The sequence below is a fragment of the Acomys minous genome, assembly GCF_964271855.1.
Source record: "Acomys minous genome assembly, chromosome: 19".
NCBI classification, from domain to species: domain Eukaryota; kingdom Metazoa; phylum Chordata; class Mammalia; order Rodentia; family Muridae; genus Acomys; species Acomys minous.
In genome coordinates, this window is record NC_140499.1 from 66,708,448 (window position 1) to 66,726,195 (window position 17,748).

At 47.6% G+C, this 17,748-nt stretch overlaps 1 protein-coding gene across 1 annotated transcript; it reads right to left on the minus strand.

Annotated features, from left to right (window-relative positions):
- Positions 1-13,018: 13,018 nt before the first annotated feature.
- LOC311590219 (uncharacterized protein) lies at positions 13,019-15,971 on the minus strand (the record flags this gene model as incomplete). Its single annotated transcript, XM_084769094.1, has 2 exons — positions 13,019-14,308; positions 14,753-15,971. 2 exons carry the CDS (start codon positions 15,969-15,971, stop codon positions 13,911-13,913), a joined length of 1,617 nt encoding a protein of 538 aa, XP_084625220.1. The 3' UTR covers positions 13,019-13,910.
- Positions 15,972-17,748: the final 1,777 nt, after the last annotated feature.

Consider the following 17,748-nt stretch of genomic DNA (forward strand, 5'->3'; position numbering starts at 1 on the left):
TTTTCACCAATCCTTGATCTTGTTGCAAGATCAGGCCACATAATGCCTCCAATCCCAGGCCACCCTGGAAAGCTCGCCACGCACACGGCCACACACACACACACACACACACACACACACACACACACACACACACACGAATGCACGCACACAGGCAGGCACACACTCTCCCTGCCTTGGGCCCAGTTCTCCAGCAGAGGCAGTCACATCCCTGGGCTTTTTCTCTCTCAATAAATCTCTTGTGTGAAGTTTGTTGTGAGGAGGCCTGGTTAGATAAGCCTAGCCGGCTCCCTGACAGGCTTCGGTTTCTTGTCAGCTTGGAGCAGGCCTGAGCCTCCAATCTTCAGAAATGAGCTCAGCGGTTAGTGGGAATACCACAGATAACTGGGCAGCCAATCAGGGACGGCCTAGCCACCTGGCCTGAGGGAGATAAGGTTTCTCAAGGTTAGTTTACTGCCCGACTAGAAATCTCTTATGATTAACTCACGTCCTCTGACTAACCCTGCCCACACCTTTCCAGTCGCCCCACGCTTTTATAGTTTGAATGCTCCAATATATTAAAGGTCACCAATCCCTCCCTTGCAATTCCTTTGGATGCCTTTAAAAAGAGCCTGCCAGCTCACCTCAGGATTGCCATTTTATCTAAACTGTGATCCCTGCATGCTGGACTTCTGCAGAAATAAAGGCTCCTCCTTGCTTTTGCATTCGGCTTCTGACTCCTGGTGGTCTTTGGGGATCAGGCGATCGGGCACAACAGTCGTGTGGCGTGACTTGTGACTTCTGGCTGCCAGGACACCTTTCCCAGCAGAGCTGGCTAACTAAAGGTGCCCTTGACTCTTAACTGGGACTTGGTTTCCATTGGCCAAGGAAACATGGCTGGGAACATGTTTAATCTGAACTTAGAACTCAAAGCGTAAAGCTGTCTCTCTCATACTCTGCTGCTTCTGTCATCACCGTGACTAGAATGTTCCCTGGCTAGCCACCGTAGTGCAGAGCCATCTGCACTAGTCCTGTAGTCTGACACAGAGCTGGCCGGTTGCCTACAAGCTCACCATGAGAGTTAAGTGCTCTTTTGTATTCCACTGAGATTTAAAGATTGCTACAGTGTGAGAGCTGGCTGGCACACATGAAAGCAAGATAGATCTAGAAAGAGCTCAGGGTGTTCTGAGAGAGATGGACAAGCCTCAGTTTGGCTTTTGGTGGTGGTGGTGTTTTAGTTTGTTGAGACAGGGTTTCTGTGTATGACAGAGCCCTGCCTGTCCTGGACTCCCTTTGTAGACCAGGCTGGCCGTGAACTCACAAAGATCCACCTGCCTCTGCCTCCCCAGTACTAGGATTAAAGGCGTGGGCCACTGAGCCTGGCTAATATTTATACCAATAAAGACACTTGGAGGTTTAAACTGAGGGCAAAAACCTCAGCAAGGTTTGTGAGCCCAGCAAGGTAACTTTATTTTCTGAACTATATACAAAATATCTATTTACAAGCCTGGTTCTTACAACTAAACTACTGGGTCTTTGGGAATCTCTTTCTATTTGTGTCATTTTACCCTTCGAGCTAGTCTACCTTTCTCTTGAGCTCCTCCCAAGAGGGCTCCTTAGCACTCTTTCCTAGAACCCTGTTTCACCTGTGTTCTGCCAGCCATTTCTCTGTTGTTCCTGCAAGCTGAAAGAGACTCTCTCTCTCACCCAGAGCTCCTTTCGTGTATGGAAGGCTCTTCTGAGGGGGGAGAAGAGGTGGGGGGAATGGGCGGGGGAGGATAAAGGGAGGGAGAGAGGGAGGGAGGGAGGGAGGGCGAGCAAGAGCCTAAAGCAGGGTGAGGGAGGAGCGAGCCAGATGTGGGCATCTGGGGAGTTTTGCAGCCTGGCTGGCAGTCAGCGTTCTTTCGATGCCAGGTTCTTTTATACAGAACTACAGAACTTAGCAAGCAGGGATAGATGCACGATGCTCCAAAACATAGGTCATATCACTTCTGTCCCCGGCACGTGATTTAACTTCCTCTTAGTCATAAGTTTGGTCTCCACTGATAAATCGTGACAGAACAGGGTTAACTTTTACAATCATTTCCTCTCATCAGCCCAACAACCCAACTTCTAACAGTCTTGTGGGTTTTCAAAAACGTGTTTTGCCGAAGCATGACACTGGCTCTCTGGCTGGTAGTTCCTCCAGTTTCAAGGGCACTAAGAGAAAGCAAGAATCTCCAAGCCAGCCTGGGCAGATTGTCATGTCTCAAACAGTGTATTATCAACTTTTAATAGTCAGGGTGCTGATTGTCATTAAGGCCAGGAAAAGTCTGCAGGCCAAAGTTGCTTGTAGTTATAATTCAATTTCAGTCACAATACAATGTCTATATTTTATATATTTGTAGAATTTATTATATGTCTCACACTGGGTTTTTTGGTTTTGGTTTTGGTTTTTGGTTCCTTGGTCAGACGACACCACAGTGGCCCTTTTCTAGGAAAAGGGGGTCTTTTTATTGTTTTATCTTTTATCCACACCATTCTCTGTCCGTAGCAGGAAGAGGCTTTTAATCTGCTCTGCTGCCAACTTCTCTAATTCACCAACTCTTGTTTATCTTTTAAAGATTGCTTTGTTACGACTATCTTGTTCCTGAGTAAATGCAGGGGCAGGTGTTGCAAGGGCATCTTTGAGTCAGAGCCTCATAAGGAGGTCTCTGGCATCTTTAATGTGAGTCACAACCTCCAGGGCATAAGGAATACCTTCAAGTAGGACCAGATAAGGACATCTCCTAAATGCAGGAGGGTGTTACAATCATGACTTTCCTGGGGAGGCTTAGAAGCAGCGCTCCTGGGAGAAGGCGTAAATGATTCATAAGAAAATGGCCATCAATCCAATATCTCCAAGCTATACAAATAATAAAAGCCCCCTCAAGCATGTGACATGTGGAGATGAAGACCAGAAAGTGGGAGGCTGTGACACAGTCCGCTCAGCTGGAGCTTTGTCAAACATCTGTTCTGGCTTTATGACGTTCAGTGCTCCCATTAGATATGGCTGTGCCAAGACGGAGCTCCAATTGCTTAGGAAAGAAGTCTCTAGCTCCTGGCTACACCCCTGAAGCTTGTCACTGGCATGGCTCCAAGCCAAGGCAGCAGGAGCCGAACCACTTTACCTGTAACGTGTGGTAGCTCGGAGGCCGCCCAGCTGACTTTGCCTTGGGCCATAGGACAAAAACCACAGGGCTTCTCCCAAGCAACGAGCCTTGAAATAGGCAGGAACTTTCCATTCTTCAGCGTTGGTATCTAAGGAAGCTTTTAGAGGCATGCTGAAACTACACGTCTCTTCAGGACACACCTGACTGTGTCTGGCAAGAGCAATATCTATTTGGATTTTTTGATTTTGCTAACAACTAGGGTTTCCATGTACAATAATCAAACATTCTGTAACATATAAATTATATAATATATACTATAATACATACATGCATACATTAAAGAAGTAGTATTCAGAGACTATTTGGTCTCCTTCACATCCTCATGAACAGAATGTAACACTGGCCCCTTCACCCTTGGAAATCTCAAAGTCAGGGTGTTGCAAGGATGATGATGATGGCATGGGGGAGAACACACTGCTGTAGTGGGGGAGGGGCGAGCACCCAGGACCTGAAAGGCTAACGTGCTCCTTCTTGCTAATACCTGTAGTTTCCAAATGAAATAGCCACACTTACAAATTTGAATCCAGGTAAGAAAGAACTGGGAACACGGAACACACACCTGGGATCAACCAGACAGTAGTGTCTAGCATTTGACGGCCAGTGAAAACCATGATGTTCACAGAGGCCATGTGAGAATCCACACGTGTGTATAACACGGACACGCCCACATACAGATGATCTGTCACAATAGCCTCACTTTCATGTGCTTCGAAGTTTTGACACCGTACACTCTCTCAACAGTGAGTACGAAAAGTTATTTGCTGATGTCTTCTCTACCGTGGAAAATTGTTTATGGTCAATTATTTGATATGTCTGTAGATTAATTTAAAGCTCACAAAGAACTAATAAAAATGCATTTAATGAAGAAAAAGCAGTCAGTAATGCTTACTCAATTCTGTGTGTGTGTGTAAGTGTGTGTGTGTGTGTGTGTGTGAGTGTGTGTGTGTGTGAATGTGTGTGTGTGAGTGTGTGTGTGAGTGTGTGTGTAGAGAGTGTGCATATGAGTGTGTGTGTGTGTGTGTGTGTATGAGAGAGAGAGAAAGAGAGAGAGAGAGGGTCTCAAGCATCCTAGGTTGAAGATGACCTTGAACTTCTGATCCTCTTGCCTCTGCCTCAGTAGGCGTAGGAGAGCGTACCGGGTACCACCACGCTCAGTTGATACAACGCTAAAGACAGAGCCCAGGGTCCCGTGTATGCTAGGCAAGCATTCCACCAATGGAGTTACACCCCAGCTCTGCAATCCTTATTTAAAGTGTTATGCTCATATCTCAAGGGCCCCAAAGACTACACTCGGAAACCACTTCCGATGCAAGTGCATGAGGGCTACTTATTCAAGTCCGGGCAGGACTCCCTCCCTCACCAATACAGCGTGTTGGGAACGGAAGCCTCGAGCTTAGAAAGTGTGTGGCTTTTATAGGTTTTAGACAAATAAATGGGTTTATAGTATATGATTGGATGGCATTTGTGGGGGAATAGTGCCCTTTAAACTGATTGGTGCTAGTCCAGTATGAGCCTGGTGCCAAACCACAGACGATTAACTTCTAAGGAATAACTTTTTGGGAGATCTGGGGTAACGTCCGGACTTTTAGTACTTTCCTGTTTTCCAGCTGACTGGTTACTCTATATCTCTGTGCCAAGTGTATCTTCTAAGGGTTTTTCTAGATCCAGAGTTCAGGAGTAGGTCACCCAAATACAGAAATTGGAGTTTTAAGCAAAATGCAGTTATCTTGGCCTGTCAATGACCATATATTTTAGGAGCTAAAACGCGTCCATTAAACTTTATGTTGAAATTTGAACCTACCAGGGCTGGAAGATATATGGCTCTGCGGTTACAGCACTGCTTAGGCAAGCTTGCAGTCCAGAGCTTGAATCCTCAGAAACCTACATAAATCATGGGTGAGTGCGGCTACCTTTAACCCCAGTGGGCACAGCCTGGTGCCTCAAAGGACGCTGGCTAGCACAGCCCGCCATATTGGAAAGCACTGAGTTTTATTGAAAGACTCTGGCTTAATGTGGTGAAGAGTAAAGCAAGATCGACTGCTACTCTGCATTCGCACGCTTGTGCACACAGAGCTCACACACCCACAAACATGCAAAACTATGTGCATGCATGCACACAGACCCACAAACATGCAAAACTACATGCATGCATGCACACGGACCCACAAACATGCAAAACTACATGCATGCATGCACACGGACCCACATGAAAACTGAAAAAAGAAAAAAGAGTTAGACATAATTATTACATTCACAGTTATGCTTAAGGTGTTGTATATACTTTTTTATATCTTCTAAATTTTAATATCTTATTTTTTAATCACTGCTTTTCTTTATATGTCTATTTTTTTTTTTAACAGTGCTGAGAATTGAACCAAGTCCAATGCTCTCACCCTCAGTCCTGTAAGGTTTTTTTTGTTTTTGTTTTTCGAGACAGGGTTTCTCTGTGTAGCCTTGGCTGTCCTGGACTCACTTTGTAGACCAGGCTGGCCTCGAACTCACAGCAATCTGCCTGCCTCTGCCTTCCGAGTGCTGGGATTAAAGGCGTGTGCCACTACGCCCGGCAGTCCTGTAAGTTTTTAACCAGGTAAAATTGACAGCTATTAAAGTTATTTTTATAAAATTGTGTTTGTTAACTGGGCATGATGGCCCACACCTGTAATCCCAGCACTCGGGAGGCAGAAGCAGGCAGATCTCTGTGAGTTCAAGGCCAGCCTGGTCCACAAAGGGAGTCCAGGAGAGCCAAGGCTACACAGAGAAACCCTGTCTCAAAAAAAAAAGTGTGTGTTTCTCAGTTTCTCTCTTATACCAGTTATCACCCAAATAATTAAGACTCTATTATATTATTTGTTATCAAGCCTTACAGCATAATCCTGAGCAGTTTTATTCTGCTTTTAACTCCCTAAACTAGTCTGGTTTCCTCCTAGCATAAATCCCAGAGATACTTGCATTTTGTGGCTTTCCTGCTCAGCTGAATCTCTCCTGATGTTTCCTGGATTGAGTCCCTCACCTCCTCCTCTGACCCTTTTCTCCTGGAGAGCAGGAAGTCCCGCCCTATTCTCTCCTCGGCTCAGTGATTGGCTGTAAGCTGCTTTATTAGCATATCAGGAGGCAATTGGGGAGCAGTGTTTACACAACATTGAGACAGGAGAACAAGGATAGCATCCAGATATGGGAGGTTGGAGGGGTGGGGGGATTGGGGGTGAAGGGGTTGGGGGGATGGGGTGGAGGGGACAGAAATCAGCATTTGAATTGCACAATAACTTGTCCCTACATCTCCCCCATTTTAGTCCAATAAAAGGCTCTTTCTCTTACAGTAATAAACTTTTTGTAATAATAATAATAATTATAAAAATTATTAGGTAAGATTTACTACATTTGTATACTTGGCACCCCTGGATAAAGTATTTGACTATCAATTTCTATCATCCTAAACAATTTAACTGTGAGGCTATGACTATCTAGTCTTCAACCCTATCAGAGACTTAAGAAGGAATAAATATTACCTAAATATGCAGACAAGCAACTTCCACAAGTATAGAAGTGACAGAGATATTTGGTTACCTGGACAACCCCCCTTTGCTCTGTAACACTAGAGGGTTGTCCTCAGTCTTCTGGGACAGAATATTTGACAGACTTTTCTCTGAGGCAATAATTACACAGGACTTGCCGGCCTTGTCCTTGCAAAGCTCGGCAGCTGACCTTTCTGCATCCCGTTTGTCCAGTTTAACAATAGTCTGTTTGTATTCACCACAGGGACATTTTCTCACCCAGGGGCTACTTGCCACATACGAGGTCTTTGATGCTCTTTGAATTAGAGTGGAGCTGCTGCCAGAAGCAGATCTGCCTCACAGTCAAAACAGGTCTTAAGTTAATGCTATATTCTTTAGATCTCGGAGGGTTTGTTTGTTTGTTTGTTTGTTTTGGAAGACTATCTTCTATCTATCTAATCTGTCAATCTAGGAAACAAATTTCTGTGATTAACTAAGCTAGTATCTAACATGATCATGAGTTTGATTGTCTAACTGCTAATATGAATTTCACAATTATCCTAAGCAGCTGGTAATAGCAACTTTCAAAAGGACTAGAATCTTAAATTGCAGTTTTAAGAATTACATAGGCACAATACCTTAGCGTGTGGTAACCAAATATACTCTTAAATCTGTATCAATATACAAAGATTTATACCAATGTAAGATTTTTGGCTTACTGATGCTCTTAGGTCTAAAAGTAGATTCAATAATCTACCCTGTTACTCACCTTTCCTATAATCAACCCCTTTAAAATGATAACAAACATTTATCTGGCATAGAATGACCAAAAACCATCTATTGTTTTTGGGTTTTGTGGTGGTGGTGGTGGTGGGTTTTTTGTTTTGTTTTTGTTTTTTTGGAGACAGGGTTTTTCTGTGTAACAAGGGCCCTGACTGTCCTGGACTCACTTTGTAGACCAGGCTGGCCTCAGATCCGCAGAGATTAGCCTGCTTCTGCCTGCTGAGTGCTGGGATTAAAGGTGTGCACCACCATGCCTAGCTACTCTCTTTTTTGATTGGGAGTAGTTTTCTTATATTGCTTCCAGCTGATTTGGGATGTAGTGTTTTTTTTTTTTGGGGGGGGCCAAGAAAATTGGAATATTGTCCAGTCTTAAGAAAGCTAGCTGTAACAGTTCCTGTCCAATTCTGAGAAAGTCCAGAGCTTAAACTGAGGTTCTGATTGGAACATTCTATGGTGATGGATGATCTAAACAGCTGTTTTGAAATTTACTTGGATGCAAACATTTTTTAGTATTTTGTGTGTGTGTGTGTGTGTATCTGATCCTTTTCTCTGCAAAATATATAAACTTTCAAAGGTATTATACATATATATTGGCTGTACACTGAGCACAGTTCAGTTAAAGATTTTTTTCTCTCTCTGTTCACACAGGTAAGGCATTTGCTTTTCTATATAAGTTAGTTTGGACTGTATAATCAAACTGTAAAATAAAATTTTTATTTATGCCATTTAAAAGAATGACATGATAAGTCCTGAGGATTTTGTAGCCAAAGATTTATTGGTCATGCTTAGCTAAAATCCTGGATGGAGATATTTTCATGTCTCAGTCAGTTTCAGAGCTGCTCCTATGTGGAAGGATCAGCAAATTATGGTACTTGTCCTGTTTGGTGGTTTCTTTCCCTGTGTCTGCAACCAAGATATTCAGGAGATCTCTGCCTGTCAAATCTGATTTTTATCACTTTGGTTGGAATCCACCTTAGCCAGGAAGATTTTTTTTCTCACTTTTTCTTTGTGTATTCTATTTTTATTCATGAACCTCCTATTTTCTTCTGTCTCGTGTCTTTCCTTCTTATGGCCCACCTCCTCCATCACCACTTCCTCCTCCCCTTGTTCCTCCTCTTCGTCGTCAGCAGTGGTTCTGCCTCTGCACTATACTTCCAGCCGACAGCTAAGCTCAGCCCTGTTTCGGCTCTGGTGGATACTTCTACATAAGGAAAAAAGGGTCATGAGCCCCCAGCTGCTGGTGTCTCCTGTGGGGCTTGTGGAACGCGCCTCTTCTGGCAGGGAACTTCAGAGATGGCGGGTGCTCAAGCCTCAAACTAGAGGTTTAAAAATCCCGTCCTGAGAACGGAAAGTGTGGGACAAAGCTCTCTCCTGTTTCTGGGCCTGCCTCAGGAGCACGTGACACAACCCCCAGGTGGCTACAAGTCATCAGCATGAGCTCGTCACCTGCTATCTTTCCCCGAGTAGTGGAGTAGTGCCACCATCCTAAGTCCCCCAGCCCATGAGACACATCCATGGTCAAGACCCCTCCCCACGGCCCAAGGTTGGTAAGTCCCCATCTCTCTCCCCTTCTCCCTAAAGATTTCTCTGCAGAACAGCCACAAGTCACTGTTAGAGCCGGCCCAGCGGCTGCAAGCCTCTGCCGTTCGCGCTCCTCTGCCCCCCGCGGAGCCGATCTGCCCAAGCAAGCTGCCTGCAGCCCCTTGACGCCTGAGTTAAGACCTTGCTGCTGCCTGGCTTGGTTTCCCAGAGCCCGGAGCTCCTTGCTGCCACCCAGCTAAAGGAGCAGTCAAACTTAGGAAGGAAAATATCCTTTTTCCTGAACCCCCAGCTGGACTCAGGATCGTGTGGCATGGATCTTGTCCTGCACGTGACCCCAAGCTTCATCCTTTAGCCCAAAGACCAATGGCGCTCAGAGAAAAGAGGTTTTGGGGAACAGGAGAAGTAGACCCCTTTGGACTCAGTTCCTAGAAGTGATTCCCCTGGTTTAGTCAGCAGGATTTCAGCAGACTAGCAACTCAACCAAAGTTGCTGCTGGAACCTGGAACAGCAGCCGAACCCAGAGCCCAGAAGTGTTCTCTGGAGCTGTTCTCTCTAGGAGCGTCTCGAAGTGGAGCGATGAGCAGCCAAACAATACCAAGACCCAAAAAGCCCTCACCTCCTGCTTTGGGCTCATAAATATGTATCTCTTCTCAGAGTCTGTACTAGGATGTGTTTCAGCTGGCAAAACCCAAGGCCCCACAGGAGGTGGTGCATCTTCTAGTGGATAAACATCACCTGTTCTCTCACAAGTCTGTTCCCCATCCCACACTTGGGATCAAAATGAAAACACAGGTACATCCACTACACTTTACCCTGAGCGTTGTTTCTCGGTCAGTGGGCCCCACTCCTGTGGAAGAGGTCACAGGTGCCTTGCAAAAGGCACGTACTTTGAAAGGGAGTTTCAGTGTAGTCGTGCCATAGGCTTTGTTGTGATCATTGTCACGAGGAAACTCTCCCCACTCACACCCAAAAAATTTCACCATGTTTAAAATATGTAAAAAAAAAAAAAAATCACACGGGGTCAGACTCCAGAAGTTTGAAGCAGCTTGGCTGAGCCATGTTGAGCCCAGTTCCCTGCTGATCTCAGTGGGGCTCGCAGGGACCCCACAACAGTGCGCCAAGTACATAAAGCTATGAGGACATTCCCCCAACACCGTGCTCATCTCAATGTTTTTATAACATTTGGCTCTCTGTTCTTGTTGTTTCAGACTTGCATCAGTGCGTCTGCTATGCCGACACAAACTGACACATGTAGGATGTTGAATTTAATTAATGTGCGTGCGTGTGCGTGTTCTGACTGTCCATCCAACGGCCGTTTTGTTTCTTCATCTCTTGATGAAACATGCAAGACACGACTTAGGAAAGAGCTCGAGAAATCCTCATAGGCTTAAAACCAGGTCACTGGCTCCAGTTCCTCGGGTTGTGTGTACAGAAGAGACATTCTGGGAGACAGTGTGTGGTGGCCATTCTGGCTTGTCAGCTTGATTCCATGTGGAATTAACTAAAATACCGGAGAGGAGGACACACCGTGAAGGGTTTCCGCTGAACACTTTTACTGTCTGGTTTGTGTGTCACCTTGACACAAGCTGGAGTCATCACAGGAAAAAAAAAAAAAGCTTATGTCGAGGAAATGCCTCCGTGAGATCCAGCCATACGGCATTTTCTCAATTACTGATCAGAGGGCGAGGACCCGGACCACTGTGGGCGGGGCCATGCCTGGGCTGGGGCCTCGCTTCTATAAGGAAGTCGGCTGAGCAAGCCAGGCGAATTCAGCCAGTAAGCAGCAGCCCTCCATGGCCTCTGCCTCAGCTCCCGCCCCCAGGTTCCAGCTTTGCTTGAGTTCCTGTCCTGACTCCCTCCAATGATGGACTGGGATCTGGAAGTGCAAGCCACCAAATCAACCCCTTCCTCCCCAACTTGCTTTGTGGTCACGGTGTTTTGTTTCAGCAGTAAGAATCCTAAGGCACAGCGTTGATCTTCTGCTCCGAGCCTGTGTAAGGACGCAGAAGGAAGCTGTGGCTCCCTGCCCGCCCTCCTCTTGATAGCAAGTCCATTCCTCCGCCGGCGGCGTTAGAGCCTACCTCTTCAGGATTCCAGTGTCTCCTGAAGACCAGCTGAGACTTCCACCTGGCCTTCAGCACACTGTAGATATATTCTATGAATTCTGTTACCCTAGAGATGCCAGGGAGCACACAAACACACAAACGGCCAGTAAGTGAAACGTTGGCACTGATATGGGACATCTAAGGTCTGGCTAGAAGACCAAACAACCACAGCCTTTCCCCAAACAAGGTCGTCTCTTTATTCTATGAGGGCTGAGATAAGCAAGGAGTGACAGAACAGTTTATCTATCTTATCTACTGCGAATAATCGTGGAAGACTATTGGCTAATGTCTCTTGGTGTAAAGGCCTAAACCTTAAGGTTGAAAGACCCTCCTCACGGAGTGTCCTTCGTCAGGGAGACCCTCCCCAAGAACCAGCGAAACCAAAGTCCGGTTGCAAATGCAAGAGGCTTTATTGATTACACGGGTACCCGGGCGACACAGTCTATCGGATGACTGGCGCGCCGAGTGAAGGGGAGGAGACCCTTTTATAGGGTGGGAAGCAGGAAGCGGGGGTTACAGAAGCGAGAAGCATAGTTACAGGGTCTGGATTGGCTAACTTAATGCGGCTAGATTTAGCTCTGGTTAGGGCTTTGGAATCAGGAAATGGTTAGGCTAGCCTATTCACTGACCATACATCCTGTTTTTCCAATAACTTGACCCCAGGGCAGTTTCCCAGAACCGCTTGTGTAGACCTTGTGAAATGGTGGGTGACCTCGAACCTTGTGACATCTGCGAGCCTTGTGACATGGTGGTATTTTTCCAGTCTGACTGAGCCTTTCAGGTGACCTCCCTTAACCATTGTACAAAATAGAATCATTTACAAAATAGCAAGCCTGGACTAAACAACATTTAGAAATGGGGTCTTTCATTCCCCTCTTTTTCTATGAACTAGAATGGAATCTTTCATTCTATTTCAGTTTCCATTTCCTGCTTCAGGCGATGGTATTGCTGGGTGAGGACCATCGCTTGGATTATGGATAACCTATCTTTCATGAATTAGACTAATCTGTTGAGGATGCAGGGTCCAAATAGGAGAATCAAGAGTATAATAATGATTGGTCCCAGCAGGGAGGAGATTAGGGTGGTAAACCAGGGGGACCCATTAAACCATCTCTCGTACCATGACTGGCCTGACTCAAAGAGACGCTGTCTCTGCTTTAGTCTCTCTCTTAATTTGCTCATACTATCTCTGACTAGCCCAGTATGATCCGCATAGAAACAACATTCCTCTTTCAGAGCTGCACAGAGTCCACCTTCTTGAAGGAACAGAATGTCCAGTCCTCTCCTGTTCTGGAGGACCACCTCAGAGAGTGAGGTTAATGATTTTTCTAGGGCCGATATAGATTCTTCTAATGCCACAAGATCGGTGTGCATGGCCTGCTGGAGCTGTCTGAACTGGTATGTTTCAGCTAGGGCGGTGGCTCCTGTTCCTATTCCTGCAGCTATTCCTCCCACGGTGAGACCGCCTAACAACAAGGCTAGGGTGAGGGAGACAGGTTCTCTGGGATGTCTGGTCATTCCTTCATAATGAGAGTATATATAACTAGGGTGATGGTAGGTAACCCTGGGCCAGACTTCGACCAGAACACAGAAGTCACTGGTTTGGTTAAGCACTGTGGCTGACACACAGGGGGTTAGTCCCGAGTTGCAGGCCCATTGAGTCCCAGTAGGCCCGGTGAGCCAATATTTGCCGGGATAGATCGTGAGGGTTTTGTTGCATAGGGCCTGATGGGAGTGGGGCACTTTTCCTAAGCAGAGCCCTTTTCCAGTAACTTCGGGTAGGGTTAACTTGTGTCTGCTGTTCTGAGAGCAGCTTGAGGGGGCCGAGGTGTAATTGGAGTAATTTCCTGTTACCGCAATTCCCTCGTAATAAGGTGGGGCTGAGCTCAAACACAGCCAGCATTCTTGGGTTCTACAAGGGTCAGAAAAGTTTAGGGTTAAAAAGGCCCCTTCTAAGACCTGCAGGAGGCAATCCCCTGTCCCTGGGTAGGGGGTGGACATAGGAGAGGAGTCAGGTACAGGAGAGGAATAAGGTACTAAATATGACCTTGATGGTGTGGGTTGGGGTAGTACCTGTGGTTTTGGCTGGGCCTGACGCGGCTCAGTGAGGACGGGATTCGGGCCTATAGCCAGAGTGGAAGCTGTAGTTAGGGATAATTTGATTATAAAAGTCAATCCAGGGTCTTTTCCCGGGGCATATAATCGCAGTCCCCACTTGTTTCCCTGGAGCCAGTGACGATTTTGTCTTCCTTTGTCTGTAAACTTAATGACCAAAGGGTTGCAATAGCTATTCCAGCAAGGTTGAGGGCAGTTAGGGTCATTGGTGTGATTTTTCTTTACTACAATTAAGTCCCAGCTAGAGGAAGGGTTCCAGGAGGCCTCGCCTGTAGTTTCGCATCCCCATGAAGCACAATAGAAATTAGTAATCCCTCCACATTGACGTCTAAACTGTCGGGATTGACCTTGCCCTGGACATACATAGAACTCAGCAGACCGGAGGTTAGTCCGGGTGTAATGATTTGAACATCCATACTGATCGGATGGTATACGGATGGGGAGGGTGCCTGATGGAGGGCTGTCCTTAGAGCATGAAGTCTCACTGAGTTCAGGGAGATTAGGGCCAGGGAACCAGACAGGTGACTCGCCTGCCATTTTACAGAGGTCTGGGGTCAAATCCGGCCACCAAGTCCATAGGGCGTGAGTTCCAGAAGTGGACCATATGACATCTCCCTGGTTGTTTAGAGCTTCCCAGGTTTGGGACTTGGGCACGTGCGGGCCAGCTAAGGCCCCTGGGATCCACAAGACAATATAGAGGAGGATTAAGAACGAGTGAGTCTTATCTTGAGCGGGTTTGGAGTCCGCTGGAGATGCCATCTCTTTTCAGTTGGTTCCCCGGGGGCCGGGTTGTCCGGGCTGGTTTGAGCTGCCTTTACGTGGGAAGCGTGGATCCAGGCGGCGATCCCGTCTACTTTGAGTGCGGTGGGAGTAGTCAGGAGAACCGAGTAGGGTCCTTTCCAACGTGGTTCCAGGGTCTTGGAATTGTGTCGTCTGACCCATACAGAGTCCCCCACCTGGTAGGGGTGAGGAACCAAAGGTTTGTTAAGCTGTTCTCTATATGCTGCTGCTAGAGGTTTCCATACCTCTTTCTGGACCATCTGTAGAGCCTTTAGGTGGGCCCATAGGGAGGGACTGTTGGCATAATCGGCAACTTCAGAATCTAGGAAATTAACAATAGGAGGGGGTGAGCCATACATGATTTCAAAGGGTGTGAGTCCGTGTGGCCCTGGGGTGTTACGGGCACGATATAATGCTAAGGGGAGGAGGGTCACCCAGTCTCTAGTGCCAGTTGCAAGCGTTAATTTAGTTAAAGTCTCCTTGATGGTTCTATTAGCTCGTTCTACCTGACCTGAACTCTGGGGGCGGTAGGCACAATGTAATTTCCAATCGATCCCCAATAGCTGGACCACCAACTGACTTACCTGGGAGATGAAGGCGGGGCCATTGTCCAACCCTATTACCTGGGGCATTCCGTACCGGGGAAAGATGTCATCCAGGAGCTTCTTCGAGACCACCTTAGCTGTCTCATGCTTGGTGGGGAAGGCTTCAATCCATCCGGAGAAGGTATCTATAAAAACTAGTAGGTACTTATAGCCATACATACCGGGCTTGATCTCAGTGAAGTCGATCTCCCAATGGGTGCCGGGGCGGTGCCCCCTCAGTCTAGCCCCTTGCGCAAGAGGGTTTTTACTAGCGTTGACCTGGGCACAGGCCACGCAGGAGTCTGTTGCCCGTTTGATGGCCTCCTCCTTTCCTAATAGGAATAATCCAGTCTCTTCCCTCTTCAGGAGTGTGCTCATTTTCCGTGCACTCAGATGGGTTAGCTTGTGGAAAAAGTCAATCAAGTAGGCAGTGGCCTTGAGCGGGGCCACGACCTTGCCCTGGTAGGTCCATTGATCAGGGGCAGCACAGGTGGCCCCCATTTTCTGTAGCAGGTGAATGTCTTTTTCCGTGTATTCCCAGCCTCGGCGGGCTTGGGAATCTGACTGGGAGCCTTCGGAGGTTTGGTCGGCGGTGACCAGAAGTTTGCTAGCCCTTTTCCCGGAGAGTGCTGCCAAGCGAGCGGCTTTATCGGCCATCCTGTTTCCCTCTGCCTCCAGGGAAGTTCCTTTCTGGTGCCCGGGGCAGTGTATGATGCTGAGTTCACGGGGCAAGTGTAGGGCTTTTAGCAGGGCCAGTATCTCAGTCTTATTTTTAATTTCTTTGCCCTCCGAGGTCAGTAGGCCCCTCCTCCGGTAAATTTCTCCATGGATATGGGCTGTGGCAAAGGCATACCTGCTGTCGGTGTATACGGTGTATACGTTGAGGCGTTTACCGCTGGCCAGCTGCAGTGCTTTGGTCAGAGCTATCAGCTCGGCACGCTGGGCTGATGTCCCCGGGGGGAGAGGGCTGGACCAAATTACATCCTTGGTGGTTGTTACGGAGGCTCCTGCTCGCCGTTCTCCATTTTCCAGGAAACTGCTGCCGTCCGTAAACCAGGTGCAGTCAGCATTCCGGAGGGGCTGGTCGGTTAGATCAGGGCGAGTCCCGTGAGTCTCAGCCAGTATCTGCAGACAATCATGGTTATCGGGGGGCTCGGGCGAGGGAAGTAGGGAGGCAGGGTTCAGAGTCACAGGGGGTCCGAAAGTGACTTTTTCAGGGTCCAGCAAAAGAGTCTGATAATGGGTCATCCGGGCATTAGACAACCATCTGTCAGGCGGCTGCCTGATTAAGGCTTCCATGGCATGAGGAGCCAGGATGGTGAGAGGCTGTCCCATTGTCAACTTGCCAGAGTCTTTGACCAGGATGGCCACTGCTGCCACCATGCGGAGCATGGTGGCCATCCTGAGGCCACTGGATCTAACTTTTTGGATAGATAAGCGATGGGACGCCGCCATGGCCCGAGCTTTGCGTGAGCACTCCTTTTGCATACCCAGACCTTTCGTCAACGTACAGTTCAAAGGGTTTGGTCAGGTCTGGAAGTCCCAGGGCTGGGGAGGAAAGTAAGGCTTCTTTGATGGCATCGAATGCCTGCTGCTGGGGTTCTTCCCAGGTAAAGAGGGTACTTTGCTTGGTGAGGGGGTATAAAGGGGCTGCCATCTCTGCGAATCCTGGGATCCAGAGCCGGCAGAAGCCTGCTGTACCCAGGAATTCCCGGAGTTGTCTCTGGGTCTTGGGCACGGGGATCTGGAGGATTGCTTGCTTTCTTGCCTGGGTTAGCCACCTTTTCCCCTCTCTGATCTGGTATCCCAAATAAGTTACCTGGGGCTGACAGATTTGGGCCTTTTTAAATGAGGCCCGATATCCCAAGTGTCCAAGAGTCTTCAAGAGGGCCTCTGTCCCAGCCCGACAATCATCCTCAGTCTGGGCGGCCAATAAGAGGTCATCAACATATTGCAACAAGATTAAGGTTGGGTGTTGGACTCGGAAGTCCGCCAGGTCTCTATGCAAGGCTTCATCGAACAGGGTAGGGCTGTTTTTAAATCCTTGGGGTAGTCTAGTCCAAGTTAGCTGCCCGGACAGTCCCTTTTCTGGGTCCTTCCATTCGAAGGCAAAGATGGGTTGGCTGTCCGGGTGGAGCCTTAGGCTGAAGAAGGCATCCTTTAAATCTAGGACTGTATACCAGATGTGTGATGGGGGCAGGCTGGTCAGGAGGTTATAGGGATTTGGCACAGTTGGGTGGATGTCCTCAACCCGCCTATTAACTTCCCTTAAGTCCTGGACAGGGCGATAGTCATTAGTCCCGGGCTTCTTGACAGGAAGTAAGGGGGTGTTCCAGGGGGATTGGCATGGCACCAGTATCCCTTGGTCCAGCAATCTCTGAATATGGGGCCGTATGCCTTGGTAGGCTTCCTGAGACATGGGATACTGCTTTATAGAAACTGGGGTTGCCGTAGCTTTTAGGGTGACCATCAGGGGGGCCTTACTTTGTCCACTGCTGTTAACTACGACTGCCTCACGCAGGCTCTGAGAGGGGTGTGATCTTTGCCAGCGACGGATAGATCTTTCTGAAGACTCTGAGAGGGATAAATGCCGGAGCTGGGAGAGAGCTGGGGGTCTTCAAAGAAGAAAGCTGCTGCTGGTCCATCCTTCTGCTGTGTTTGTTGTTTGTTGGGTGGCTGGGTGCTGCATACCCTGACTGCACAGATTGGATCGCCCCAAGGAATTAAATCTGAAGAGGTCTGCGTCTACTTTCCCTCCTAACCTTCTTTCTCTCCTAATGCTGGGGGGTCGAAAGAGAGGGATAAGTATAAGAAGCCCCAATAAAGTAGATAAAAACTATGCCTACATTTTCTTTTTATCTCAATTATTGTTTAGTTATATCCATCCTATAGTGTGTGTGTGTGTGTGTGTGTGTGTGTGTGTGTGTGTGTGTGTGATCTCGTGCCCTTTTATATAAATACTTGAAACTTCCTTTTTGCTGTCTTTATGTCCATCTCCTCTTCCCATTATTGAGAATGTGACTCACTGTTCTATGGTGCACCGTGGATGTTTTATATAAGAGGTAACGGTGATAATCACAGGAAGAAATGCTCAGAGAAGCATCCCTTCATCATGTTCAAGTTCTAGACAGCGACAACAGAATTATCACCCGAAGTCCGGGGCCAAGGAGCCCTAGTG